The sequence below is a fragment of the Cibotium barometz genome, chromosome 17 (assembly GCF_041138505.1).
Source record: "Cibotium barometz isolate CiBa-2024 chromosome 17, ASM4113850v1, whole genome shotgun sequence".
Classification (NCBI taxonomy): domain Eukaryota; kingdom Viridiplantae; phylum Streptophyta; class Polypodiopsida; order Cyatheales; family Cibotiaceae; genus Cibotium; species Cibotium barometz.
The window spans coordinates 56,924,420-56,952,295 of NC_141062.1; the positions used below are offsets into that span (position 1 = coordinate 56,924,420).

Sequence of the window (27,876 nt, forward strand, 5' to 3'; positions counted from 1 at the left end):
TACTTGCTCTTGTCTACCCAAGTTTGGTTATCATTTTCGCTGCATATTCTGACATGGTATCAGAGCCATAGGCTCTAGACAGATCTTGGGCGTTTTTTTGAGCAAGAGGGGGAGCGTTAGGCTGCTGATTGGTGGACTGTTTTGGGCTGAACGGGAAGAGAAGGTGCAAGAGGAAGGCGGGCAAAGGTGCTGGACAGCCACTTGCAGGTTTTCAGATTTTTTTTTCCCCACCCACGCACCCTTTTCAGGTTACTCTCCGCGATGGCAGATTTACTAGAGATGGCTGAGAAGCACATGAAGATTCCGACTCTCCCCACGTTCCCAGTGGATCGTCAGTTGGACGGGTCCAATTACGGCATCTGGAAGGTCATGATGGAGTCGGTTCTGGAGTCATATGACCTTGCTGATTTTATTATCATCGGGGTGCCACGGCCGGAAGCCGAGGAAGGGGAGTTATTATCGACGAGGAAGGACCTAGAGGCACAGGCACACATGTGGGATCGTGTCAACGCCAGGGTCCGGTCGTTTATTTTCCTCAATTGCACACCACAAGTGATCAATCATGTGAAGCACATGACGCTGGCGAGAGGCATATGGGAGCACTTGGCTTCTTTGTATAACAGGGTGTCACCCATGAAAAGGATCCCCTTGGAAGTGCAGATGCGGGTTATGAACCCTGCAAAGTCTTCGACGATGCGGGAACACATTAACAAGCTGCAGGCCCTTCAGCAGGAAGTCCTACAAGCTGGGAAAGAGATATCATCTGAAGATATGGCCATCACTTTGCTTTCCCACTTGCCTGGTCAGTATTCTGCTTTCTATTCCTCGTTGATCACGAGTGGCAGGCTCAGCACCATTACTTGGGAGGAGCTTGTGCCAATGGTCTTGGACCAGGAGGAACGTTTCACGAACCCCTCCTCACGGCGGAGGTTCGGAGGCCTTAACTGGCCAACGGTCGAAAGGCCGAAATACCAACAAGGGCAAAGGGAAGGCTTCACCGGAGAAGTCCTCTGAGAAGCAGCCTGATCCAGAACGAGAGAAGCTGAAGGCCGAAAGATCTTGTAATGATTGTGGCGAGAAAGGCCACTACTACAGGAAGTGCCCTAAGCGGACACGGAAGAGTGCTGATTCCTCAGCCTCAGCTGCAAAGACTCCGGCATTTGTGCACTTAGAGATGGTGGACTCCGATGCTTCATCATCTTCGAGCGAGGAGGCAGTTGGCTTCACCGCGAAGGATACCCGAGAATGGATTCTCGACAGTGGTGCTTCCAGGCACATGACTCCATCCCGTGACTTCTTTCTGGATCTGAAACGGCAGTCAGGTCGTATCTTTATTGGCGATAACTCCACTATTCCGATACATAGTGAGGGCCGGATGGAGATTATTCCCGACGGCAAGGGGGGCAAGCATGCTTCCCGTGTTCTTTATGTCCCTGCTCTGGGTTTTCATCTTCTGTCAGTGCATGAGGTATGCAAGACTGGCTTTAGGGTGGAATTTGAGGAGCATTCAGTTGCTCTAAGGGACCGTGAGACAGGCAAAGTTGTTTGGGAAGGCGGTGTGGAGAATGGCATCTACAAGCTCTCTGCACTCTCCTCATTGACAGGCTCTCAGGTCGGAGATTTGTGGCAATTTCGTTTTGGCCACTTAAATGTGGATGCTTTGCGGCGCGCCTTCCGGGACCAAATGGTGGTTGGCTTGCCAGATGTTGGTAATAGGCAAGAACGCTGCAATTCTTGCATACGTGGTAAGCAGCACAGGGAATCCTTTCCGAAGCAGGCTTCCAGGCGGGCTTCGAAACCATTGGAGTTGATTCACACTGACTTGTGTGGACCACAGCAGATACCATCCTTGGGAGGATCTCTCTACTTCATGCTGCTTGTTGATGATTGTACCAGATTCACGTGGGTCTACTTTCTTTCCCAGAAGGACCAGGCTTTTGCTCGGTTCAAGGATTGGCACGTGATGGTGGAGAGAGTCTGGATATCAGGTTAAGACTCTCAGGGCTGATAAAGGGGGTGAATTCTCCTCGACTGTATTTTTCAGGTTTTGTGCAAATCATGGCATCAAAAGGGAATTGGCCAATACCGAATCGCCTTCGAAGAATGGAGTTGTTGAACGTAAGAACAGGACTGTGGTGGAGATGGCGAGGACCATGCTGGAGCATCGTGATCTTCCTCGTCCACTTTGGGGTGAGGCTGTGGCAACGGCTGTCCATACCATTAACCGCTCTCCGACGACTTCTGTACCCCATATGACTCCATTTGAGGCATATTTTGGCAGGAAAACCGATGTCTCGCACTTCCGTGTCTTTGGGAGTGACGTGTATGTACATATTCCGAAGAAGCAGAGGGGGAAGCTTGACTCCAAGTCCCGCAAGCTGGTATTTGTGGGGTATAACTCTCTTTCCAAGGGATACAGGTTGTATGATCCAGAGAGGAATGAGATTGTTGTCAGCCGGGATGTGGTCTTTGACGAGCATGTTCCAGCATCCACTGTCGAGGAGCCGCCACTTCTTGGAGATCCAGAGGAGTCTGATGATGATTCCCAGTCTTTCATTCCAATTGATCCACCTCAATCATCACAGAAGGTTGAGCCCGCAGCTGGAGTTGAGCCCCCACGACCATAGGAGGCTCCACGATCTGTTCGAGTACCTAGGTGGTTGTTAGACACCCTTCGGGAGTCAAGTGTCACGGAGCTACCCTCCGAGTGGACCACAGAGGACGGCCCTCGAAGATCACATCGAGTCCGAGATAAAAGCAACACGGCGGAGCTTCTTCAGGTGAACTATGCCTTGATGTCTCGTATCATGCGGGACAAAGAGCCCACTTCCGTAAAGGAAGCCCTTTCAATGCCATCGAGAAGAACAACACTTGGGAGTTGGTTCCGAGGCCGTCGAAGCGGTCAGTCATTGGTGTCAAATGGGTCTTTAAGACCAAATACGCGTCTGATGGGTCGGTGGACAAACACAAAGCCAGGCTTGTGGCTAAAGGTTATGCTCAACGGCCAGGCATCGACTACGAGGATACCTTTGCACCGACAGCGCGGATGACCACGATTCGGACCGTTCTTGCCCATGCTTCTTCTCAGAGGTGGCCCATGTATCAGATGGATGTAAAATCTGCGTACCTTAATGGTGACCTGCAAGAGGAGGTGTACGTTGAGCAGCCTCCGGCTTTATTGTTCCAGGATCGGAAGGGATGGTTTACAGGTTACGTAAGGCCTTGTATGGTCTTAAGCAGGCTCCCAGGGCTTGGAATCAGAAGATTGATTCCTTCTTTATTCGGACCGGATTTCAGAGATCGGTTGCAGATCCGAACCTGTATCTCTTTCGGGAACGCGGCATGGTCACGCTTATCATCCTTTATGTGGATGATCTCATTCTCACCGGCGGTCATGTAGAGCACATTGGAGTGACGAAGGCTGCCTTGTCAAAGGAGTTTGAGATGACCGACTTAGGCTTACTCCACTTCTTCTTGGGATTGGAGATCTGGCAGACCTAGAGGGGGTTTTTCGTCTCTCAGCAACGGTATGTTCATGAGTTGCTTGAGGCCTTTGGGATGGAGAACTGCAAGCCTATTACTTCGCCGATGGACCCGAACACAAAGTTAACCGTTACAGATCCTTGTGAGCCAGTTGATGCCTCGTAGTACCGGAAGTTGGTTGATTCATTGATATGGTTGCTGAACACCAGATTGGACTTGAGCTTCTCCGTGGGGCTATTGAGCTCTTTTATGCAGACGCCATTGAAGACTCATTGGGACGCAGGATTGCGGATCTTGCGGTATCTGCAGAGTACGAAGGATCTGGGACTCTTTTACACAAGAGGGAATGGAGTCAAGCTCCAAGGTTGGAGTGACTCAGATTGGGGAGGAGATCCAGACACGAGGAGATCTACTTCAGGATACAGTTTTACCCTCGGCTCACGAGCAGTTTCTTGGAGCAGCAAGAGGCAGCCAACTATTGCCCTTTCTTCGACAGAGGCAGAGTATCGGGCTGCTTGTGGTGCTGCTTGTGAGGTTGTATGGCTGCGGAGGCTGCTAGGCGAGATTGGGTTTCCACAGAGGGAGCCCACAGTCATTAACCAGAGTTGTATAGCTATTGCTCGGAACCCGGTTTTCCATGCCCGAACCAAGCATATAGAGATACAGTATCACTTTGTACGTGAGAAGATCTTGGCTGGTGACATCTTGCTACTTTATTGTTCGACGGAGGACAATGCGGCGGACCTCTTCACGAAGTCTCTACCTCAGGCTACGCTTAGGCGGCACTCCAGCTCCCTTGGGTTGGTTTCACAGCCAGGAGCTGAGAGGGGGTGTTAGAAGTCATCTCATGTCTATATTCATACACCAGGGCCTCTGTTGTGGGTGTGCCCGCCCTGTATAAGGTGTTTTATCATTTTTCCACACTCCCCGTATTTTTCCCATTTTTTCCTAGTGGCGGGAGGGTTGCCAGAGGATGCCAGGAGCACTCCAGTGCTGGCCGATTGCATGTTTATCAGTCGTGGGCTACTGGGCTGCTGGCCGACTGGAGTTTCTCAGTCGTGGGCATTCATCTACTGGCCGACTGCATTTATGCAGTCGTGGGACCATTTTCAGCAGTCGTGGGCACTTCATATGCTGGCCGACTGCTCTTCCAGGGATGTATATATAGGCCCCTTGCCCCCACCACTTCCTCATTCAGTTTTCTCGAGATCTTGTGTATGGAGAAGAGTTTACACACCTATCTCTTTGTGTTTCTTGTGCTGTTTATTTTCTGCAGTCTACTTGCTCTTGTCTACCCAAGTTTGGTTATCATTTCCGCTGCATATTCTGACAGTACGTGCATGTATCACCTGTCAAAAGGTAAAATTTGATAGGCAAAAGGCACCAGGTTTGCTTCAGCCATTGCCTATTCCCACGCAGCCATGGAAAAGTATTACAATGGATTTCATTATGGACTTGCCACGGACCTAACAGGGTAATGATGCAATTTGGACAATTGTGGACAGGTTTAGCAAGCAAGCTCATTTCTTGCCGGTCAAAAGACCATCAAAGCTGAGCATATGGTTAAAATATATCTTACACAAGTGTTCAAGCATCATGGAATGCCGAAGTCCATTGTGGGGGATACAGATCCAAAGACTACAAGTCTCTTTTGGTGGGCCTTATTTGATAATGTGGACACCAAATTGGACTTCTCATCAGCTTATCACCCTCAAACGGATGGACAAAGTAAGGCTGCAAATTCAGCTGTGTTGGATCTCTTGAAATGTTGTGGCGGATCAGAAGTCTTCTTAGGAGAAGTACTTACCGCTTGTGGAATTTGCATACAACAACACGGTGCATGCATCTACGGGAAAGGCCCCATTTGAGATTGTTTATGGTAAGGTGGTTTTGCCACCCATCCTTCGCACAAAAGATGAGATATTTGCAGCTGATGAGTACGTAAGAGACTTGGATATTGCTTTTGTTCAAGTGCGGACAGCCATTGCAAGGTCATAAGACAAGCATAAAAAGGCTGCCGACAAGCATAGAAGGCAATTGGATGTTAAAGAGAATGATTGGGTATTGCTGAAATTTGAGAAAGCAAGACTTGCAAAGAGGCCTGGTAAAGAGGGTGCATATCCTAAGCTTGCAACCAAGTACTATGGGCCTGCTTTTCATGTGAGTCTCCTTCGCAAGTATGTAGGGCCAGAGCCCAGTGAGACGGTCATTGAGGATCCACCAGAAGTGGATAAGCTTGAGGAGATCTTGCAGCCATAGTAGATTGTGTATCACAAGGAATGCAAGCTTGCTGCAGGCAAAGTTGTCAGGTGTTACCTTGTGAAGTGGACTTGGCTTTCCGTTGGGACTTGTGCCTCCGTGTACATGCCCAGAAATGCTTGGTGGATTGATGTTCCATTGGGTCTGGTACCTCGTGTACTTGCCTGGAGCACGTCTATTTTAGTATAGTCTCATGAACGGGGATTGTCCATACCAATGTTGCATTGCATAGCATCTTTATGTGCTTGCTTGCAATTGAAATTGCATGCTGTTTTCATGCTTGCTTGACCAATGTGTAGTTCCGGGTAAGGGGACGCCCGCCCGCGAACCGTGCGTGTGAAATCGTCTGCTGACATGGTTATGTGGCATGTGACAGGTGGTAAGTATTGGTCATAAACCTAGTCTTAGGAGTTAGCACTAATTTATAAGTGAGTGTGTACACACTTCATTAATTTTTGGGCGACCAAAACTCACTTATAAATTATGACCAGCCCGGTGTTCACACACACTGATGTCCCGAGGTGGACATAACCCAATGTCCACCGCCCAGACCTTATCCCCTTTGTACAAAGGGAGTAACCAGCCATGTGTCCACTCCAGCTGGCTCCACAAAGCACCTGCCTGACACCTACACTGGACAACTCACCACCTCACTCCTCCTCCTCTCTCTAGAGATGGGCACCTCCTTCATGAGGGCTATTGGGCTGCATTTTTTGCACTTTCTCCTTCCCAACTCCATTTCCAAGCTTGCTAAGGTGTTTCTCAAGCTTCCAAGAGTGTTTCCGGATGCTAATCACTCTCCTACACACTCTCAATGATTGAAATTCAGCAAAACAGGTGAGTTATTGCTGTAATTTCTGGTCTTTTTGCTAAAAACCCTAATTTCAGCCCTCCTTTCTCAAGTTGAACCATACGGGAAGCTTTCCCAAGGTTCCCTTCACCTTCTTGAACACTTTTGTCGCGAAGAAATGCGACAAATCGAAGATCTCTTCACTCCAAGGACTTCCATCGCGAAGACTTCCGCTGTCATCGACTCTACTTGCAATTGTTAAGCTTTAATGCTTAAATATGGAAGCAAGTAGCAAGAGGGAGGGACCGGATTACAAGATCACATTCCCTGTGTAGTGTTCTCTTGTCCTACGTGCTCTCTTGCAGATTGTTGCTACCATGTGTTGGTGAAACAATAGAGAGCAGATGGTAGGAAACATGGGCACTTAAGGGTAGTGTGGATTGCAAGTCCACATCGACAACCACTTGTTTGCAATACTGTATTCATATGCATTGGTATGGAAATCTGGTTAGAAATGCCCATCACACTATGTACTTGATTCTCCCAAGATCAATATACTTTATTTGAGGGAGGGGTCGGCCGTTCCGGCTCATTGTGTGTCTCTTGTCAATTCAGCAATTTACTTCTTGTATTTGAGCAAGTGTCCATCAAATCTTAGTGTATTTAAGTGTATTGATTAGCATTGTGTTCAACCAAGTTGCATTTTGTTGCTCTCTGGGACAAAGCGACAAGCCAAGTTGTATGGGAACATGGAGTGGAGAATGGGATCTACAAACTCTCAGCACTCTCTCTCACAGGTTCTCAGTTAGGTGATGTGTGTTAGACATCATCCCCTACTTGTTGGCTTCCTATTTGGTATCCTATTTTAGCCTCTAGGGCTGACCATGTTAGTCTGTTGGCTCATCACCCCTACATATTTTCCCATATTTTTCTCCATTTTATGGAGTCCTGGGTATTTTTCCAGTCGTGTAGGTATTTTAGCTCCAGTCGGCTGCCTTCATGTAGAGGTATATATAGCCAGCATGCCTCCCTCATATTTCAATGCTTAGCATTGCTTGTCTAGCTTGTCTACTTACAAGGTTCTCCCCTCTTGCTCGGGACATGTATTCCTTTTGGTGATGATATTAAGAGCAGGTTCTCACCTTTGGTGTTTTCCCTCCATCTTTCTCTCTCACTCTCTCTCCTGTGTTTCCACTTTCCCTTCTTCCGCTGCACATTCTATCATGGTATCAGAGCACCAGTGATTTTCAGCGTTGGATGCTTCCTCCTCTACCACTTCAATTCTGCGTTTTTTCCGCCCATGGACAGATCTGCGTTTTTTTTGTTCATGCGTTGAAGCTTGCGTTTCTTCAAGGGCTGATTGATACCCATTCAATGGGCTGCAGTTTCCTCTCTTCAGGGCGTTAGTTTTCAGCCTTTAGGCACCCTGACAGGGGCGTTTTTTTCTGGCAAGCATACCTGCCCTTCTTGGTGGCACCTTCCAAGGGTTCTCAAGCGTTTTTTTTCAGGTCTGGACAGCAACATAGCTGTCCCAAACAGGCTGCGTTTTTGGCACGTTTGGGCTTGCTTTCCCAGCCCTGATCTTGGAGCTCTTTGGGCTCCCTTTTGCCTGTACCTTCTGGTTATCTTGTGCCATCCCCCCCCCCTCTCTGATTGTTCTCTGCAACAATTCTTGATCTGAGGCTTCAGCATTTCCATATTCATCCTATTCTACAAACCCTTATACCTCTGCGTTTTCAGATTTGCAGCCATGGTTGCTGCGTTTTTCTGAACCGATCTTGTTGGTAGCTCTACCTTGGGCACAGTGGTACTTCTAGAGTTTTTTGGATTTGGATCCGACTCAGGTTGGGCTTATATCAATCCGACGATATCTTTTTTCAGAGGGGGATATGGAGTCCTTTCATCTTGCAATGCCCACCTTAGTGGTGTGTACTTATATACAGCATTCGGCAACTCATGTTACAGAGTTTGAGTAAATGGACCCCATCTTTTCCACAGAGTCTTTACATCTTGCGATGCCGACCTTTTCAAAGGATGCTTTTATACAGCATTTGGCTACTCTTGGTACAGAGTTGGAGCAGAATGACTCTATTTCTTTTGAGGGTTCCAATGAGGAGCAGTTTGCTTCTCCCAGGATTGATTATCTGCAGGATCTGATCTTGTTTGGTTTTGAGGTTTTTTATACCTTCTCCATGCTAGATACACGACATTCGACTTCGGGGAGTGTTCTTACACTTGGGTTTGGAACCATTATTTCGAGCAGCACGTCGCAGCCTATATGGTTGTTTTCTTCCAGAGGAGCGGTGTACCTGGCAGCTTGTTCTATTGCTTTTGCAGCTGAGTTGCTGAGGAGATTGCTTGTGGAGCTTTCTTGGTCCCTGTTTCTGCAGTCTTTCATCTTTGATCGAGGACGGCGTCTCTGGCTTCTTGGAGTTTGCTCAACATCTGGTGCTGAGAGGGGGTGTTAGACATCATCCCCTACTTACTGGCTTCCTATTTGGTGTCCTATTTTAGCCTCTAGGGCTGACCATGTTAGTCTGAGGGGCTGGTCACCCCTCACATATATTTTTCCATATTTTTGCCCATTTTATGGAGTCCTGGGTATTTTCCCAATCGTGTAGGTATTTTAGCTCCAGTCGGCTGCCTTCATGTAGAGGTATATATAGCCGGCATGCCTCCCTCATATTTCACTGCTTACCATTGCTTGTCTTGCTTGTCTAGCTGCAATCCCTCACTTACGAGGTTCTCCCCTCTTGCTCGCGACATGTATTCCTTTTGGAGATGATATTGAGAGCAGGTTATCACCTGTGTTTCCTCTCCATCTTTCTCTCTCTCTCTCTCTCTCCTGTGTTTCCACCTTCTTCCGCTGCACATTCTATCAATGTGTAGCAGTTTCGTCATGACCATTTCAATGTGGATACGTTGCGGCAAGCTTTCCAGGACCAGATGGTGGATGGCTTGCCAGATGATGGCAGCACGCAAGAACACTCCAGTTCATGCATTCGTCAATCAGAGGAGCCTTTACAAGTAAACTATGCTTTGATGTCTCGTTTCATTCGGGACGAAGAGCCTCTTGCAATTGAGGAAGCTCTTTCCCAAGGGACTGGTAGGAAAGCATAGTAACAAAAAAACTTGTTTCTAGCTTTCGAAACCTTGAAACCTCTGCAGTACAGCAGTTTCGCCCAAATTTCAGGTTTTGTTTTTTTTCCCTCTGATTTTTTTGGGATTTTTTAATTTTTGTTTTTCTCCTCATCACCTTCCTTCCCTCTTCTTCTCCTACCTCCCTCCTTCCCTTTTTTATCTTTTGCTACTTCTTTCGCCTCTACTCCTCCTCCTTTCATTCTCCTCTTCTTTCTTTCTCTTCTTCTCTCCTCTTCTTCTCCCTTGCTCTTCTTCTCTCCTCTTCTTTTCCCTTGCTCTTCTTTTCCTTTCCTCTTCTTCTCCTCTCTTCTTTCCCCTTTTTCTTTCTTCAATGTCTAAAATCTATCCCAATTTCTACCTTCTCTTCTTCAATTTCTTAAGAGTCCTTGATTGAACTACTTGTGGCATCTAATCAAGCAAAATTGCCGTAATGCCTCACCAAAAAAGAAGAATGGTATCATTACACTATGTTTTTAGATGCCTACTATAAGTTCTTTAAGTATTTAATATGTTATGAAATTATTGATTTTTTGAAACCTCGTGGTTTCTTAGCCGAGGGACGAAACCTTTCGAAACAAAACGCCAAAAACCTCGAAACGTTTCTTGTGACTATGTAGGAAAGGCATGCAAGTGGCAGATGGTGACTTGCAGGAGGAGGTGGATGTTGAGCAGCCTCCAAGCTTTTAGGTTCCGGGTTCAAAGGGGATGGTTTACAGGTTCCGAAAGGCCTTGTGTGGTCTTCAACAGGTTCTAGGACTTGGCATACCAAAGTTACAGTTGATGATCCTTGTGAGCATGTTGATGCCTCTTTGTTTTGGAAGCGGTATGGTTCATTGATTTGGTTGTTGAACACCAGATTGGACTTGGATCTGGAGACGCCTTTGAAGACTCATTGGGATGCAAGATTGCGGATCTTGCAGATTCTGCAACATACGAAGGATCTTGGACTCTGCTATGATACTAGAGGGGGAACAACGGATGGAGTCGGACTCCACGGTTGGAGTGACTCAGATTGGGGAGGAGATCCAAACACAAGGAGATTTACATAGGCTAAGGTTTTACACTCAACTCAGGAGCCGCTTCACAGAGCAGCAAGAGGCAACCAACTATTGCCTTGTCGTCTACAAAGGCAGAGTATCGGGCTTCTTGTGGTGCTGCTTGCGAGGTGGTGCTGTTGCAGAAGTTACTTGGCAAGATTGGATTTCCCCTGGCGGAAACCCATGGTCATCTAGAGTCACTTTGTTCGTGATAAGATTTTTGTACTGATGACATCTTGCTAGAGTTTTGTTCGACGGAGGACAATGCGGCGGACCTCTTCATGAAATCTCTACCTCAGGCTATGCTCCAACAACACTCCAGCTCACTAGGGTTGGTTCCACATCCAGGAGCTCAGAGGGGGTGTTAGCAATCGACTATCTCCTGTCTGTATATTATCTCACAGAGGGCCTTTGTTGTGGATGTGCCCACCCTATACCTTTTCTCATCTTTCCCCATCTCCCCGTATTTTTTCCCTATTTCTGGTCGTGGGGGGGTTGTCAGTTCTGGCCGCCTAGGTGTGTCCTGACCGACCGGAGGTTTTTTCCAATCGTGGACTCTTGGGTGCTATCAACTGGTTTATAGCTGGCCGACCAACATAGGGGGGTGGTATAAATACCACCCATGCTCCCACTCCATGAGGTATTGGGTATTGTACCGGATCTTGTATATAGTGCAGAGTTCCTACAGCTTCTCTCTCTCTCTCTCTCTCTCTCTCTCTCTCTCTCTCTCTCTCTCTTCTGCATTTAATTTTCTCCACACAGCTCTACGTTTTCAAGCTCGTGGTACTCATGTTTGCCCATCTTCATGTTGGTGTCTTGCTACGTTGTGCTCTCAACAGTTTGTCTCATATCCACATATCCACTGCGTATTTTGACAATGGATTGGTTTCAACATTGGTGCATATATATACGTGGGTAGCCAAATTGTCATATTCATCTGCTTTCCTCAAAGTTGTACTTCACATAGTGTTTCTCTGTAGGTGAAGTGCTAGCCAGGATTGTAAAGTAAGTAGGTCACATGGCTATGATTTGACGTCTTCATTCTCAGCCACATCTTGTACTTAAATTACTCTTCTTATATGTAATACAAAGCAATTGTAAGCCCAGCGGGGCGTGCAATGATAGACTCAACCACGTGTCCAAGAGAAAAATATAAAGAGAGAGGGGAGAGAGAAAAGGGAATGGGGATCTTGCATAGTACACCACATTGAGAGGGGAACACGCCCCGCCCCCTTTCAGGAATTTATTCAGGAACAATCCACAGGCACACTGGCCAAGATCAATACAATCAATGAATACAAAACAAACAAATATGCCGATGTAGGATACCCACCCCACCGGATACAGATACACCTCCACAGAGTTTAACCAATTTTCCTTCCTGAGCCTCCGGAGTTTCGTGCTCCCAAGTCGATGTCGATGTTGACATACAAGATCTCTGATGTCGAGCACACCACGGGGATGACACACAAGTATCTCTTACCAGGCTAGTACCAAATCCAAATCCAATGAATCCAAGTCCAATGAATCCAAATCCAAGTCCAAGTCCAAGTCCAAGTCCAAGTCCAAGTCCAGATCCAAGTCCAAGTTCCATAACCAAGTTCCATGTCCATGTCCAAGCTTCATGCCCAACCTATATGTCCAAGTTCCATGTTTATGTCCAAGCTTCATGTTCCATGTCCAAGCTCTATGCCCAAGTTCTCTATGTCTAAGCTATATGTCCAAGTCCAAGAAACACTCGCTCATCCCATGAGTAATCTCCACAACTCCTATAGCCTTGTCTATGCCGAAAACCATGGGAAAGCTCTTTCTCACAAGAAAACTGATATAAAACCTGTTTTAATGGTTTTTGGGCGATAAAAACATCCAAAAAGCAATTTTTAGGGTGTTTGGAGCAGTTTTAAGGTTTTTGAATTTTTTAGGGTTTCTGAACTTTCTGTCCGTATAGCTTCGTATATGTCCGTACATGCATCCCTATTGCCCATGCATATGCCCATACAAGTCTAGGGCTGACCGTACATCTGAAAAGCAAGTTGGAGAAGGTGTTGATGGCGAAGAAGCTCTTCATGATCATAATGATGTCCACACATACTCCACGATCTCCTTCAATCTTCAATCATCTTGTTCATGGTACTACAAGAGAAGTCCAATCCTTTTTATACTTGTAAGAGACCCTGCTTTTTGCCAAAAAGCCTTCATGCTTTTGCTTTGCCTTTTTAAGCTTTCCTTTTCTCTTTTTGCTTTTATTAATGAAATATTACTCAACTTTTGGTGCTTTGCTTTTCTGGCTTTAAGGCCTTGCTTTTTGGGCTTAGAGCTGCTTTTTGAAAAAGTGCCTTTTAGCTTTTTGGCCGGCTTAGTCTCCTCTTTCCAGGCTCGCGGTCAACTCTATTTGACTTTTTGCTTTTTCCTTGCTTTTTGACCAAGAATGGTGCTTTTTCTTAATCAATCCTTATGGACCCTATTCCCATGTCTTCTTCCACTTGTCTCGTGTCCGGGAATGGATTTCATCATGTGAAATAGAGCTAGGAGGACCAAATAGTTACATTCCTTCCCTCTTACATCACAGTTGTCCTCAACTGAGGACCGCAAAATCTAAGCATGTCCATATCTTCCAAGTATATTCGTGTGTTCCAAGTACATGAAGTACTTCCATATATTTAAAAGTACATCATGTACATCCATCAAGTACATCCATATGTTGCAAGGTACTAGCCCCATCTGGTGAGCTTGTGCATCTTGTCTTTCCCCATATCTGTGGTGTCATCTCCTCATCTGGCAACATCTCAATGCCTTTTCTTTGACGATGTCCTTGTTCTTGATGGTACATCTTCATGGCCTGTCACATGTGTTAGATAAAATAAACGCATACTTACCTAAAACTAGACACAAGCTAGTCAACAAACAAGTATGCATCATTCGCGTCTATTGGGTATTCCAGGTACTGGCCAGGTAGTCTGGAGCCCAGTGGACTATCACATGCCATAAATCCACGCATCAAAAACAACATACAAAATCAAAGAAATTCTCAGTATGCAATGCACAAGTAATGATCCTCCTGTTCATGGATTGTCCTGTCTCGTTTCATCGAAACCGTGCTGAGCCATCTGGTCACTAGGACCACTCAAACTTTTCCTCAAGGTTATCTAGTCATTGGGACCGCCCGAGAGTTCATCAAACGTCATCTGGGCCATCTGATCACATTGACCGCCCGACTATGAAATCCAATACAATCATCTAGGCCATCTGGTCGCAAAGACCGCCCGACTGCGAAATCCAATACAATCATCTAGGCCATCTGGTCGCAACGACCACCCGACTACGAAATCCAATTCAGTCATCTGGGCCATCTGGTCGCAATGACCGCCCGACTGCGAAATCCAATTCAGTCATCTGGGCCATCTGGTCGCAATGACCGCCCGACTGCGAAGTCCAATATATCTAGCATCGCTGCCGTCCAATGGCTTATCTGGCATCATTGCCTCCCATATACAAATCTCATTCGGCTAAGGCTGCCGTCCATATAAAAATCTTGCTCCTTGGGCTTTCTGGCATCGTTGCCACCCAAACTAGAGCATGTCTAAATAACCATTATAAGCAGAATAATGATCAATTCCAGTCCAACATATATACAGTGAAGTGGGCTAGAGGTATGATCCCTCCCTCTTGAATCTGTCTTGATCGCAAGACGTCCATATCTGTACTTCAAATACATCTCGACCAACCACTTCCTCAATGCTCATAAGCTCGAAGTATATCTGGATAGTCCTAGAAGTACTCCTCTAGCATCCATTTCACGTCCAACAGCGAATAACTCTTGAATTCTAAGAGAAACTTTTTGACCACTTTCTTTCCTCCTTTTCTCACAAAATGAAACACAATCTATTCTGGCTCTTCCAGCCCTGGTGGATTCTTCAAAACAAGTTCCTGTGGGAAAAACATGGTTGATCTTCTTGGTATCATGAAAAGGTCCATATACCATCATCCCCTGACTTTGGGAATCCAAAGATAAAATCTATGGCAATATTCTCCCATAGATCATTCAATGGGTGCAATAATCTTGCTGGTGTTTGTCGATCAAACTTGACCTTCTGACAAAACAAACATTCTCGAATCATAAAGCTCAATGTCTTTTTCATACTAGGCCAACAAAAATAGCTCTCCAAATCTTGAAGTGTAGTCAAGGTTGTCTCTATGCCCCATGTATGGAGAAGCAAGACACTCTTCCATTACTTTGGCCTCAATTCCTTGTGTTACACATGACCTGGGTTTGTATCATAAGAAAACCCTTCTTGATGACATAAAAAGTCACCAAATTTCTATTCTGCAATTTGTTCCAAAACATCTTTGAAATCCTCTTTGGTAGCATAAGGATTCTTCATCAATGTGAAATCCATATGGTAACCCATAGAAACCGCATGGCTCAAGGGTCTCCGAGATAATGCATCTGCTTTCTTGTTGGCTTTGACATTCATCGGCCACAACATGGCCTACTTGGTTCAAGACTGCTCCAATGCAATCTCATCATGTTCAACCACAAAAAAAGATCTAGAATATCCAACATTGGTCCTTTGCTAGCATAAAGTCTCAATGCTTCAAAAGGATTCTGTTTCAGCTTTGGTCCACAAAGACATGTTCAACCACAAAAAAAAGGTCTAGAATATCCAACACTGGTTCTTTGCTAGCATAAAGTCTCAATGCTTCAAAAGGACTCTATTTCAGCTTTGGTCCACAAAGATCCCATGGCTTTATTTGTCAAAACATGCAATGGGCTAAGCACCACTGCAAACCATTTGTTGAACTTCCTGGCATGATGTTAATCTGATGATCTTCCGATCTCTCTGGCTTCTTTGCCTTCCTTTCCTTTACTTGTCCTAAGGAAACTGCATTTGAAAGAGTAGGCCTAGGAGTAGCTTCCTTGTCTCCTCCATGATAGATAGAGCGGGTAGCTCTAGATCCTTCTGCAATGGTGACTCGAAAATAGGCTTTAGCAGCTTCAACTCCTTTGGCTTCAGTGACTCGATCCTTGATGAAATCTGCAAACATTTGAGCCCGTCTTTGCTCCTGTTCTCTTTTGGTTCTCCAAAAAAATAAATTCTTCATCTCTGAGCGATCGTCTGAACTGCTGAAAGCCATGGTACTCTTTTGATGTCATGGCCGCGGTTCCCATCAAGAATTTTTGTAACATCCTCATGGTTGTTCCCTTCATGAGGCCCATGGTCTCCCTCTACTCTCGACATGGCTCGGTCACCCCAAGAAAGTTTCTTCAAGAGAAATCCTGCTCTGATACCACTGTAAGCCCAGAGGGGCGTGCAATGACTCAACCACGTATCCAAGAGATAAAAATATAAAGAGAGAGAGAAGAGAGAGAAAAGGGAATGGGGATCTTGCACAGTACACCACATTGAGCGGGGAACAAGCCCCGCCCCCTTTCAGGAATTTATTCAGGAACAATCCACGAGCACGTTGGCCCTGATCAATACAATCAATGAATACAAAACAAACAAATATGCCGATGTAGGATATCCAGGTCGATATCGATGTCGATGTTGACGTACAAGATCTCTGATGTCGAGCACACCACGGGGGTGACACACAAGTATCCCTTATCGGGCTAGTACCAAATCTAAATCCAATGAATCCAAGTCCAAGTCCAAGTCCAGATCCAAATCCAAGTCCAAGTTCCATGTTTATGTCCAAGCTTCATGTTCCATGTCCAAGCTCTATGCCTAAGTTCTCCATGTCTAAGCTATATGTCCAAGTCCAAGAAACACTCGCTCATCCCTTGAGTAATCTCCACAACTCCTATAGCCTTGTCCATGAAGAAAACCATAGGAAAGCTCTTTCTCGCAAGAAAACTAATATAAAACCTGTTTTAATGGTTTTTGGGCGATAAAAACATCCAAAAAGCAGTTTTTAGGATTTTTGGAGCAGTTTTAGGGTTTCTGAAATTTCTGTCCGTACAGTTCCGTACATGTTTGTATATGCATCCCTATTGCCCATGCATCTGACAATACAAGTCTAGGGCTGACCGTACATCTGAAAAGCAAGTTGGAGAAGGTGTTGATGGCGAAGAAGAAGCTCTTCATGATCATAATGATGTCCACACATAATCCACGATCTCATTCAATCTTCAATCATCTTGTTCATGGTACTACAAGAGAAGTCCAATCCTTTTTATACTTGTAAGAGACCTTGCTTTTTGCCAAAAAGCCTTCTGTTTTGCCTTTTTAAGCTTTGCTTTTCTCTTTTTACTTTTATTAATAAAATATTACTCAACTTTGGGTGCTTTGCTTTTCTGGCTTTAAGGCCTTGCTTTTTGGCCTTAGAGCTGCTTTTTGAAAAAGTGCCTTTTAGCTTTTTGTTCTGCTCTTTCCAATGGTGCCCTTGGCTCGCGGTCAACCCTATTTGACTTTTTACTTTTTCCTTGCTTTTTGACCAAGAATGGTGCTTTTTCTTAATCAATCCTTATGGACCCTATTCCCATGTCTTCTTCCACCTGTCTCGTGTCCGGGCGTGGATTTCACAATGTGAAATAGAGCTAGGAGGACCAAATAGTTACACAATAGTTTAGGATTCTTGTGTGTGTTGTATGTGTGATTCTGTCGCATTGTTCTTTCCATCTCTAGAAAACCCTAGCACATAGATGCAAGTGTTCTACAATTGGTATCAGAGTCTAGGGAACTTGCAAATTTTCTTTTCTTTTATGGCACCCATGTGCGTTGACTACTTGGATAGGGTGGAGCACCTAGATTCCAAGAGTGCGCAAGTCTAGGTTTGGGAAAAGCGAATATTTGGGTTCTCTTCATTGCACCTCGGTGGGGTATATTGTGCTTCCCTACCTCGTTGCCCCACCAAACCCTTACCTCATCACGCAGGGTTGAAATCATGCTCCTTGATCACTTGATATTTGTCATGGATTCACAACTCACTGATTTGCTTATCGGCATGAAGGCATCCATGGATGCAAAGGCGGCTAAAAAGGAGGCTATATCTGCCCGTCTCGACAAGATGGAGTCGGCTGTATTTTGGATCTGAAATCTACAAGGGCCTGTACTTCAAAGCAAGTGTTGGACGATTTCAAGGACAAAAGGGCAAAACTTTCTAGAGGATTTTTCACTCCTTTGGGTGCACATAAGGATATACTGGATGAGCGTCCCTCCCAATCCGGCCATCATCATTCTACACCTGCCCGTAGTCGACACGAGAGGCATCGTTCGCGTCACTGGCAGTCTTCGTCGTTGCAGAATCCCTCTCCACCGGATTCTCCGAACAATTCCTACTCGCCATCATCTGCTCGACGCCGCCCGGGGGGGGTGCAACCGCTTTGCCGAGTTCTTCCTCCATGCCTCGTGAGGAACAACCTCAATTATTGAAGCTTTTGAAGCATCCCAAGTTCAAAATATGGAAGCAGAACTCGTCACCAATTGGACCCGCAAGATTGCTGCCACGTTGGCAACAAGAGGTGTACATATATTTTTCATCTCCATTTGACACGTATGGCTTTGATGGGTGCTGCTCTCTTGTGGTGGAAAGACCACCTTAGGCACCACTCTATAACTTGTTGGGATGAATGGCACAAGGCAGTCTTCTCCTTTTTCTCTCTCTAGAAAACCCTAGCACATAGGCACAAGTGTTCTACAAAAGCCTTCTTGCGCCACTACGCTCAACCATTGTGTTGCCTCTGTTCTGTCATTGTGCCGCCATGTTCTGCAGACCCTAAGCATCCTGTTCCAACAGTGGTGCACCCTCAGATGGTATTTTCGCCCCTTGATTCTCACAAAAGTACCATCCATTCGGCCAAGTGATATCCTCTAAATGGGCAACAACATCCGGAACACCTAAATCAACAACATATATTGAAGACCCTCGTGGATTGGCACTATTTTGACTGGCCTAGTTTCTCTATGATGTACGCCGCCTGAGAAGACTCTTGGGAACTAGGTCATTGTAGAGAAGAGGAAGCCAATGGGATCATTTATGCATCCAATTACTAGGGGAAAGATCTAGGAGAGCCACGGTACAATGTTTTTGACCTGGATTGGTCATCTTCAGGCTCCTTGTGGGGAAGCACCTTGTGATAGTGGCTCTTGGGACATCATGTGATCCATAGTCCCTGAGAGGTACTCTACATTGGAATCATTGCTTGAATTTTGTTTGCATTTTACAGAGTGCCCTTAAAGCTTGTACATAAATGCTCCTTTGGATAATATAAATTATCTCGAGGAGGAGGCATAGTAGTTAGGAAACGCGTTTCCTACAAGGAAAGAAACGTGGAAACGTTTCCTTGTAGGAAACGCATTTTTTCCACACAAGTTATATAACATTTTCCCCCCCAAAATCTCACGTCAACATCCGGTGAGTCTTTCGATAATTTATTCTCTGGTTCCATGCGCCGCTTTCCCCTCATTGTCAACATCGAAGACAAGCGCTGCCCGGCCTGCCCCAAACCTACACGTTTCCTCCCTCAGGTCGCGTGTCTACAGCCAAGTGTGTTTTTTATCAAACCTCCTTGCTAATTTTAGCCAATTTGGGGCAAGATGGAGATGCTTCTTCACAAAGATCCCATTAAGCCTCCACCATTTGCCTTAGACTCTTCCCAAGGGTCTTAAGTAGCTATGTAATCCATTACATGGCTGATTTTTGTCAATTGAAGTGGTTTGAAAATTGGGGGTTTCTCTGCAGGCACGCTCCTTCAACAAAATGCCTCACACAAGAGATGATATGTGGACCCATGTGATCGAATCGGCCTCCTACAAGGGTGGAGGTGCTTCCATATGTATTGTGGTTTGCAATCCGGTGGCAGCATAGACCGGGTGAAGGCCCATTTCACAGGTTTAGCAGAGAAGGGAGTTAGCTCTTGTCCACTTGTGCCGGATGCTATCAAGGCATCATTACAAGAGTGGAAGAGAGACAAATTATTAGGCCAAATGAAGTTACCGACAGAAAAGGAGAGGAATGAAGATGAGAAGTGTTAGCTACAGGTAGTACAAGTGTATCCAAGAAACAAAAGGTTTCAGAAGGTAGCTTTGCACCACGAGCACAAAGGACTCCCATCCCCATTGCCAAGGCCTTGCAAAGAGGGAGCATCAAAGCCAGTCTACACATGCACGCAAAGCAAGAGGCCACTCTAGAGCTGACAAAGCTCTTCATACAATGTGCTTTGTCTTTCAATATTGTGCGCACCGCACAATGGAAAAAGGCCATGAGGGCAATCAGCCACATAGGATGTGAGTGGGAGGGGCCCTCTTATGCGGCCTTGCGCACACGGGAGCTCAGAAGGGAGAGACAAGATGTGGAGATGGAGGTAGAGCCTCTCAGGGAAACATGGAAAAAATATGGATGCACTCTTCTATGTGATGGATGGTCGGATGTTAGAAAGAGGAATGTTTATAACATCCTCGTCTCATCATGCAAGGGCACAATGTTCTTGCGTGCCATAGATGCATCCATGGCAGGCACAGTGGTGACAGGTGAGTACATTTGGCGACACGTTCGAGAGGCTGTCATGGTGATCACTGATAATGGCTCAAACTGTGCCTCCATGGGAAGGATGCTTGAGGAGGAGTTTCCTGCCATTCTTTGGACTTTATGTGCTGCTCATAGCTTGGACCTCCTCATCGAGGATGTAGCAAAGATAGGTTGGGTGTCATACATCTTTAAGACCTCTCGCATGATGGTAAAGTTTGTGACAAAGAGGCCAAAGGTGCTTGCTATGTATCGGACACACAGTGTGACTTAGAGCTTCTCAAGCCTTCTACCATTAGATTTCCATACACATTCATTGTGGTTGAGAGGCTGGTGAGAGTCCGCCATGGACTCCTACGCAGAGTGGTTTCTAGGGAGTGGATGGCTTAGGATGATCGTGATAGTCCCAAGGCCATTGCATTTGTACGTGTTGTCATGAGAGACAAATGGTGGCAAGAGTCTGCTCTCATAAAGGCCATTTAGCCTATTTATAGTGTTCTTCATATCACGAACATGGAGGGCAGCACTCTGGGACTCTTGTACGAGTTCATGGATAGGATTGGTGAAGCTTTGAACCGTTGCACTATCTTATCAGCAAAAAGGCATGCTGCATTATGCATGCACTCTTAGTCTCTTAGTCTGTTTGATTCTTCAATCTTGTATAATATCACGTTTATAACATTATATTGTATACGTTTCATGGCTATTTTTTAGGGTTCAAGACATTCGAGCCGTGTGGAACACACGATGGGATTGGTTTTTATAGACCAATCCATGCGGTTGCTCACATATTGCATCCTCTTTGGAGAAATGAGAAGCAATACAATAATGAGGAGCTTGAGGATGGATGGCAGCAGTACATCCAAAGAAACACATGAGGGGATGTGGACTTGCTACGACAGTCGGAGAATGTGGTAGTTTTAAATTTGATTTAGTGATGGCCAAAATGCAGGAGACACAGCTACAGCCAGTGTCATGGTGGGAGAAATATGGCATCAACACCCCTCACTTGGTGAGTCTTGACTCTTGGTTCTTGAATCTTGCATAAGAATCCACTTGTAGTATACTTATAAGTTATTACTAATAAGGGCTTCAACTTCTTTTGTCGCATGAATTATGACAGAAATTTCTCGCCGTTCGAGTCCTATCACAGGATTGTAGCTCGGGCCCTTGCGAGAGGAATTGGAGCACTTAGGCCCTCTTCCATATAAAGAAGAGAAATCAGTTGTCCACTGTTCAATTAGAGCGGTTGGTATTTTGTCATTGCAACCTCTGCCTAATTGAACACGTAGGCAATCCCATCGAGCCTCGCCAAGTGGATGTTGATAAAATCAACATTGACAAAATGAAAGAAGTCCCAAAGATTGAAGCGTGACATTTATGCCATGCTATGTGAGGAGATCACAGCACCTGCACGTGTTAGTCGTGCACATTCATCTACAGCCCGCAGGTGCTAGTTCCAGTGTAGCAAGTGAGGCGAGTCCAGCCTCCACATCCGATTCAGATTCTCACAGTGAGTCTGAGTCTAACGATGATATGGATGCGAAGACTTAGAACTTGCAGGACTAGCTACTAGCTAGGCTAAGAGTCGAGAGCGTGAGCCATTGTCCATGAGCCATGTGACTTATCATGATTTATTATGTATTGTTTATGGACATTGGGCCATGACTATTGATTCATCATGATTCACGTATGATCATTGACGTGGCATGAACACTTCAAACTTATAAGTTTTAACCTATGTAGTGTCATGTATGGTTTGACATTGATGATGGATGATTATATGGTTTTTGTTATTTGTGATTCAAAGACTATAGCCTATAGGCTTCAAATTGATGTTTCCATGTATTCTATGAATTTAGTGTTATTTTTACATATTTTATATGGTATATATTTGAAATTTTGTACATGCAAAAACCTGTAGGTAGGAAACTTCGGGCTGATTTTACTAAACCTGTTTGAAACGCGTTTGAAACTTTTAGGAAACCCATTTCAAACAACCCACTAACTACTATGGGAGTGGGGCGGGGAGGTTTTCATTTTTACGGGGTGCCCTCAAAGTTTGTACATTACTCCTTTGGATAATATAAATTATCTCAAGAAAGGAGGCAGGGACGTTGCTGATTAAACTGGGCCAAGGCCAAGCTCACACTCATATGTCACAAGTAATGTGACTCCTTCACTGGTGTCATGTGCATGATCAATGCCATGTACCTTCTCAGGGCTAATCCAGAAGGGGGCAACCAGTAAAAGATCAGTAGAACCAGAATTTTGGAGCCTCAGGTGCAAAATCTGTGGTGGACTTGGTGCATGGCATGGGGATCATGGAGGAGGATGCTTTCGGCTAGTTCTAGGATCTATCGACTGACTCCAGAGAGCAAAGGGGACTGAAGCGCATCCAGAAGACCAGGCTGTGCTGTGTTTTTGTATTTTATGCCAAGGCTGCTGGCCGACCAGCTCTCCAAGGATTTAATGGGCCTATAAATAGGCTAGGAGGCTCATCATTCATTTCATTCAACCCTCTAGGGGTTTGGGTCAGTAGAAGTCCCATCGGGGGACAGTTTTGGGTGTTATTCACCTTTTATTCAAGGCAGCCTAGGGCTGTGTGTAAGAGTACCTCTTTGTACTATAGCAATATACTGAATTTCCAGCACATCTCTCTCTCTACTCCCTCTCTATATCTGCATTTTGCATCAGCATGTTGCCAAGAGTGTTTAGGGCTGAAAGACGACCAGCAGTCGGCCAGCTCTCCAAGGATTTAATGGGCCTATAAATAGGCTAGGAGGCTCATCATTCATTTCATTCAACCCTCTAGGGGTTTGGGTCAGTAGAAGTCCCATCGGGGGACAGTTTTGGGTGTTATTCACCTTTTATTCAAGGCAGCCTAGGGCTGTGTGTAAGAGTACCTTTTTGTACTATAGCAATATACTGAATTTCCAGCACATCTCTCTCTCTACTCCCTCTCTATATCTGCATTTTGCATCATCATGTTGCCAAGAGTGTTTAGGGCTAAAAGACGACTCCTAGAGCTTCCGCGTGTTACATTGGTATCAGAGCATCCGGCTCAGCAAAGCTAAACACTAATTCAGTCCCATATGATGGTGTACAAGTCCAAGGTACAGGAAAGTACACGGATACGAAGCCCAAGCCAAGGAACACATAATCGAGAAGAGATCCCAGGAGGTTTGTTGGTGGTGTTCCACAAAGCCAGAGGGGATGGCAGTCCTGTGAGCTAGATAGGTTCTCGGGCAACGGTCCCAAGGGAGGATTATCCTACAAGGGTGATGTGAGGGTGCCAAACTCATTTCTCAAAAATGAAGACCAAGACAGTGTTCAGAGTCACGGCAGGAATGGATTGTGGAACAGATGCATAGATCTTAGTCTGAGACGGAGTGGTTTGGAGAACAGGCCGGGCTTTCAGAGAAAAGGGTTGCCACGGATGGATGGATGACAAAGGGACTTCGGGAAAAGATTTGGGATGATGACAGTCATCCAAGAGCAGGTTGGAATCCCGTCATCAAGTTTAGCAGAGGGGGATGTCATGTGCATGATCAATGCCATGTACCTTCTCAGGGCTAATCCAGAAGGGGGCAGCCAGTAAAAGATCAATAGAACCAGAATTTTGGAGCCTCAAGTGCAGAATCTGTGGTGGACTTGGAGCATGGCATGGGGATCATGGAGGAGGATGCTGTCGGCTGACTCCAGAGAGCAAAGGGGATTGAAGCGCATCCAGAAGACCAGGCTGTGCTGCGTTTTTGTATTTTATGCCAAGGCTGCTGGCCGACTGCTGGTCGGCCAGCTCTCCAAGGATTTAATGGGCCTATAAATAGGCTAGGAGGCTCATCATTCATTTCATTCAACCCTCTAGGGATTTGGGTCAGTAGGAGTCCCATAGGGGGACAGTTTTGGGTGTTATTCACCTTTTATTCAAGGCAGCCCAGGGCTGTGTGTAAGAGTGCCTTTTTGTACTATAGCAATATACTGAATTTCCAGCACATCTCTCTCTCTCTCTCTCTCTCTCTCTCTCTCTCTCTCTCTCTCTCTCTATATATATATATATATATCTGCGTTTTGCATCAGCATGTTGCCAAGAGTGTTTAGGGCTGAAAGAAGACTCCCAAAGCTTCCGCGTGTTACAACTGGTCATAAGGGGTACTCACTCACAAAAAAATTCATAGGTCGAGTAGTCAAACTGGGTTCTTTGCTTGTGTAACCTTGCTGTAATCTACCTTAGATCTTTCTACAGTATGAAGAACACGGGCAGGGCCAGGTGCAAGTATTGGAAGGGTAACTTTGATGATACTTGTGCTTGTCTTGCAAACCACCGATTGTCTCATGTTGATTAATCATTACGCACACAAATCCCCGCCTGTGCACAAGCAGTCGGGGGCTTACCTGACTGACAGGCGGTCATGATGGGTTCCCCCAAACCCCCCACGAGCACCGCAGTCATTTCCTTTGTAAGTAACCAGCCTAACCAGGCTGAATAAGCATTGCTGAGGACAGTTAGGCTGTGTTGCACATTCAGGAATTGATCTATTGGACTTATGATATGCGACTAAGACAGACAAGTTCATCTGTTACTAAACCCAAGCGGAGCCCTAACCAAGATTTAAAATAAGGCAAGGCAAGAAAGGGCGCACTTACGTGGTTAGTGAGTTGGCTTGGCGCAGGAGGTCTTTGATCTCCGATGCAAGCTTCTGCTCTGCGGGGTTTAGCTTTTTCTTCTTTCGCAAGGAGGCGGCCACCAGTCGAGAAGCCAAGTGAGCGAGCAAGAGCAGAGCAAAGCTTAGGATGGGAGAAGCCCACATCCCCTTCTCCATGGTGTTTTCTCTCTCTCACTCATTCGTAAGATCGCACATTTTAAATAAACCCAACATAAGGATTTTATTAAAGCCCAAAAAAAAAATCAAGAATATAAAAAACGGTACATCTTGTAACCCAAAATAAATAAAAAAGATATGGCGTAAAATATACACAACGAAAAGTTGTAGTACGGCAAAAATGTAGGTAGCTGAGTAGTGTATGAACGTTAAATCAACTCCCACCACAAAGGAGAGATCCTTTGCCAAAAGGTTAACATTTTTATTTACTCAGACACTTTGAAACATACATAGTACTTTTGCAAAACAAAACATTGCATGAACTATAGCAAAGCTCATTTCTCCAATATACCACATTGAAAAATATGTATTGACAACCCTATGTAGACTAAGTTCAAAACCCTCATTATGTTAGGTAGAGAAAGAGTTTCTGTGCCCCGAAATCACTACCTGCCAACTTTCCAAAAATGATACTGAATAGACTACAAGGGTGCAACACACAGGAGGGCCACGATGTCTTTCCACACGCTCACTGTCGTTTAAACCAAGGGTAACTCCTTTCTTTATTGAATCTTTTTAGAAGTAAAATTGGTTTTTCAAGAGAATTGCTTATTAAAAGGTGCCGCAATGACACCTTACACCATGTTATAATATAGATTTGGTGTAAGGTGTTCTAGGCATCGGTTGGAAATTTGGGAAAACCAAAACAACTACTTTTTAAGATTTTTTTTGAAGTAATGGACTAGAGTTAGGCACATAGTCAAGGGGGGGAACAACCTTAGACAAATGAAGGGTGAAGCCAGGAACAAACAATCCAAAGCTAGGGAGAAAGGGGTGCGAGTAGGCAAGTCCTCGGAGGGGTTGAGTCCCCCCCTATTTACTCTAATCCCTTTAGCCCTCTGGGGGAGGATAGTGAGACCTCCTCCTTGTGGAGGTTTAACTGGCAAGTGAACACTGCATGGAGGGAGCTTCAGAGAGGAACTGGCGAGCTGAGGATAGGGACAGGGGGGAGATGGTCCCTGCTATACTGCCATAGAATGATAAAAGGTAGCATGATTAGGGGGTGCACTTGGAACATTAAGGGGTTAAAGGATAAGAAGAAAAATGAAGCTTTTTGGGGGATTGGTGAAAGATTGGGACTTATCAATAATGGTTGTTCAATATAACCATTTTGATAGTAAAGGGGAGAGGAGAGAAAGTTTCAAGGATTGGATTGTATTGTATGGAAGAGTTAAATCAAGGTTTAGTGGAGTTCTTACAATCAGTTTTTTTTAAAGCCTAAAGCCCCTTATTATTGCTAACCATCCTAATGGTAGAATCCTAGTTGTTGAGGTTCAAGTTGATGAGGAGAAGGTATGGCTAATGAGTCTGTATGGAACCCATAACAACCACAAAGTCAAAGGGAAAATGTGGGAGTGGATCTATAAACTTAATATTCAATGTCCATGTATTCTTATGGGGGACTCCAATGTGGTTGAGAAACACCTGGATAGATGTGGAGGAAGCACATTCATAATGGGACAAGAAAAGAAGAAATGGGAAAGTCTTAGAGGAAAGTTAGGATTGACTGATGGGGCTGGAAACTGGGTCATTGGGGTACACACTTACTTTCGTCTTCCATATATGGGGTCCTTCTCTAGACTTGATAGGGTTTCTTTTAGTCACCATGCCTCTTGGGTGTCACACTGTTAAAACCCTAAAGATCTCTCTAAATAATAACCATGCATAAACATGCATGAACCAGGCATGAACCAGGCATATACTCATTCACCCAACCACCCCCGAGCCCAAGGGTGCACACATAAATACAATGAAGTATCACATATCTTACCTTAGTGTCCCATACCACCAAGAGATATGGCTTCACTCCAATAGCACTTGGTTCTAGTTTGAAATGGCAAGAGAGTAGACACAATGCTCTACACAAGAGAACATCCCTTGAGAATGCCCCATGCCCCTATTATATAGGAGGTCCCTCAAGTGACTCTTGACTCTCCATTTCCATGTGTGACCCTTGGTTTCCTGACCCTAACCTCAACCCAAGGTTTCTTGACCCTAACCTCAACCCAAGGTTAGACCTAACCCTTGCCCCACTAGAGCATGTTCCCACGCTCCTATGTTCACATGCCTAGGGTGGGTTAGCCTCCTAGTATATGCACATATAATGTGCACATAACATACTTCCCCTCTCTCAAAACATTGCACTCTTGCAATGAACAGAAGGAAAACTACACCGAATGTTCTCAACTGACTCCCAAGTCAAATCCTCAATTTCCCTGTCTTTCCACTTAATTTTAATCTCAAGGATTAGGCGACTACGAAGTTTCATTCCCCTGAATTCAAGTACCTTTTCAGGTTCATGTGGAACATAAGACAAATATTTGACTTCAATGAGTTCTTGAGGAGTAACTGTGTTATCCTCGCCTCCCAGCTTCTCTTTCAGTCTACTGACATGAAAGATTGGATGAACTCTGACATGTGGAGGTAGTTTTAATTCATACACAATCGTACCAATCCGACGTATAACTCAGAATGGACCACAATATCTTTTAGGAACTTTCAAATAAACCAACGCTCCTGGCTCAAAAGGCCGAGATGAGTGTCCCCTATTAGCATAAAACCATGCTCTATCTTGAGCACTCTTAATAGAATCCTCGCTTAGGTCAGCATTTCTTGCATATCTTGCAAGAAATCCCTCGATGCGTCAAGCTCGATGTCCTTAAGACCGACATCAACAGGTGCCCTAGGTTGATACCCATACATAAGCATGAACGGACTATAACCAGCAGCCGAATGCTTAGAACTATTATATGCAAATTCCATCATTTGAAGATATTTTTCCCAACTTGATGGTTTTCCAGAGACATATACACAA

The 27,876-nt window shown here is 45.2% G+C and overlaps 1 protein-coding gene across 6 annotated transcripts in view; it reads right to left on the bottom strand.

The window, feature by feature from the left end:
* Positions 1-25,066, bottom strand: part of LOC147630215 (tail-anchored protein insertion receptor WRB-like protein) — a 63,379-nt gene extending 38,313 nt beyond the window's left edge. Inside the window, exons 1-2 of one of the 6 annotated variants that reach the window (XM_086811852.1) lie at positions 24,826-25,066; positions 24,574-24,660 (exon numbers count right to left, since the gene is read on the bottom strand). In XM_086811852.1, coding sequence (XP_086667978.1) covers positions 24,574-24,660; positions 24,826-25,001 — 263 coding nt within the window. In that variant the 5' untranslated portion in view covers positions 25,002-25,066. The remainder of the gene's footprint in view (positions 1-24,573; positions 24,661-24,825) is intronic. The other 5 variants (XM_086811853.1, XM_086811848.1, XM_086811849.1 and 2 more) reach the window with 5 other exon arrangements.
* Between the last annotated feature and the right edge of the window lie 2,810 nt (positions 25,067-27,876).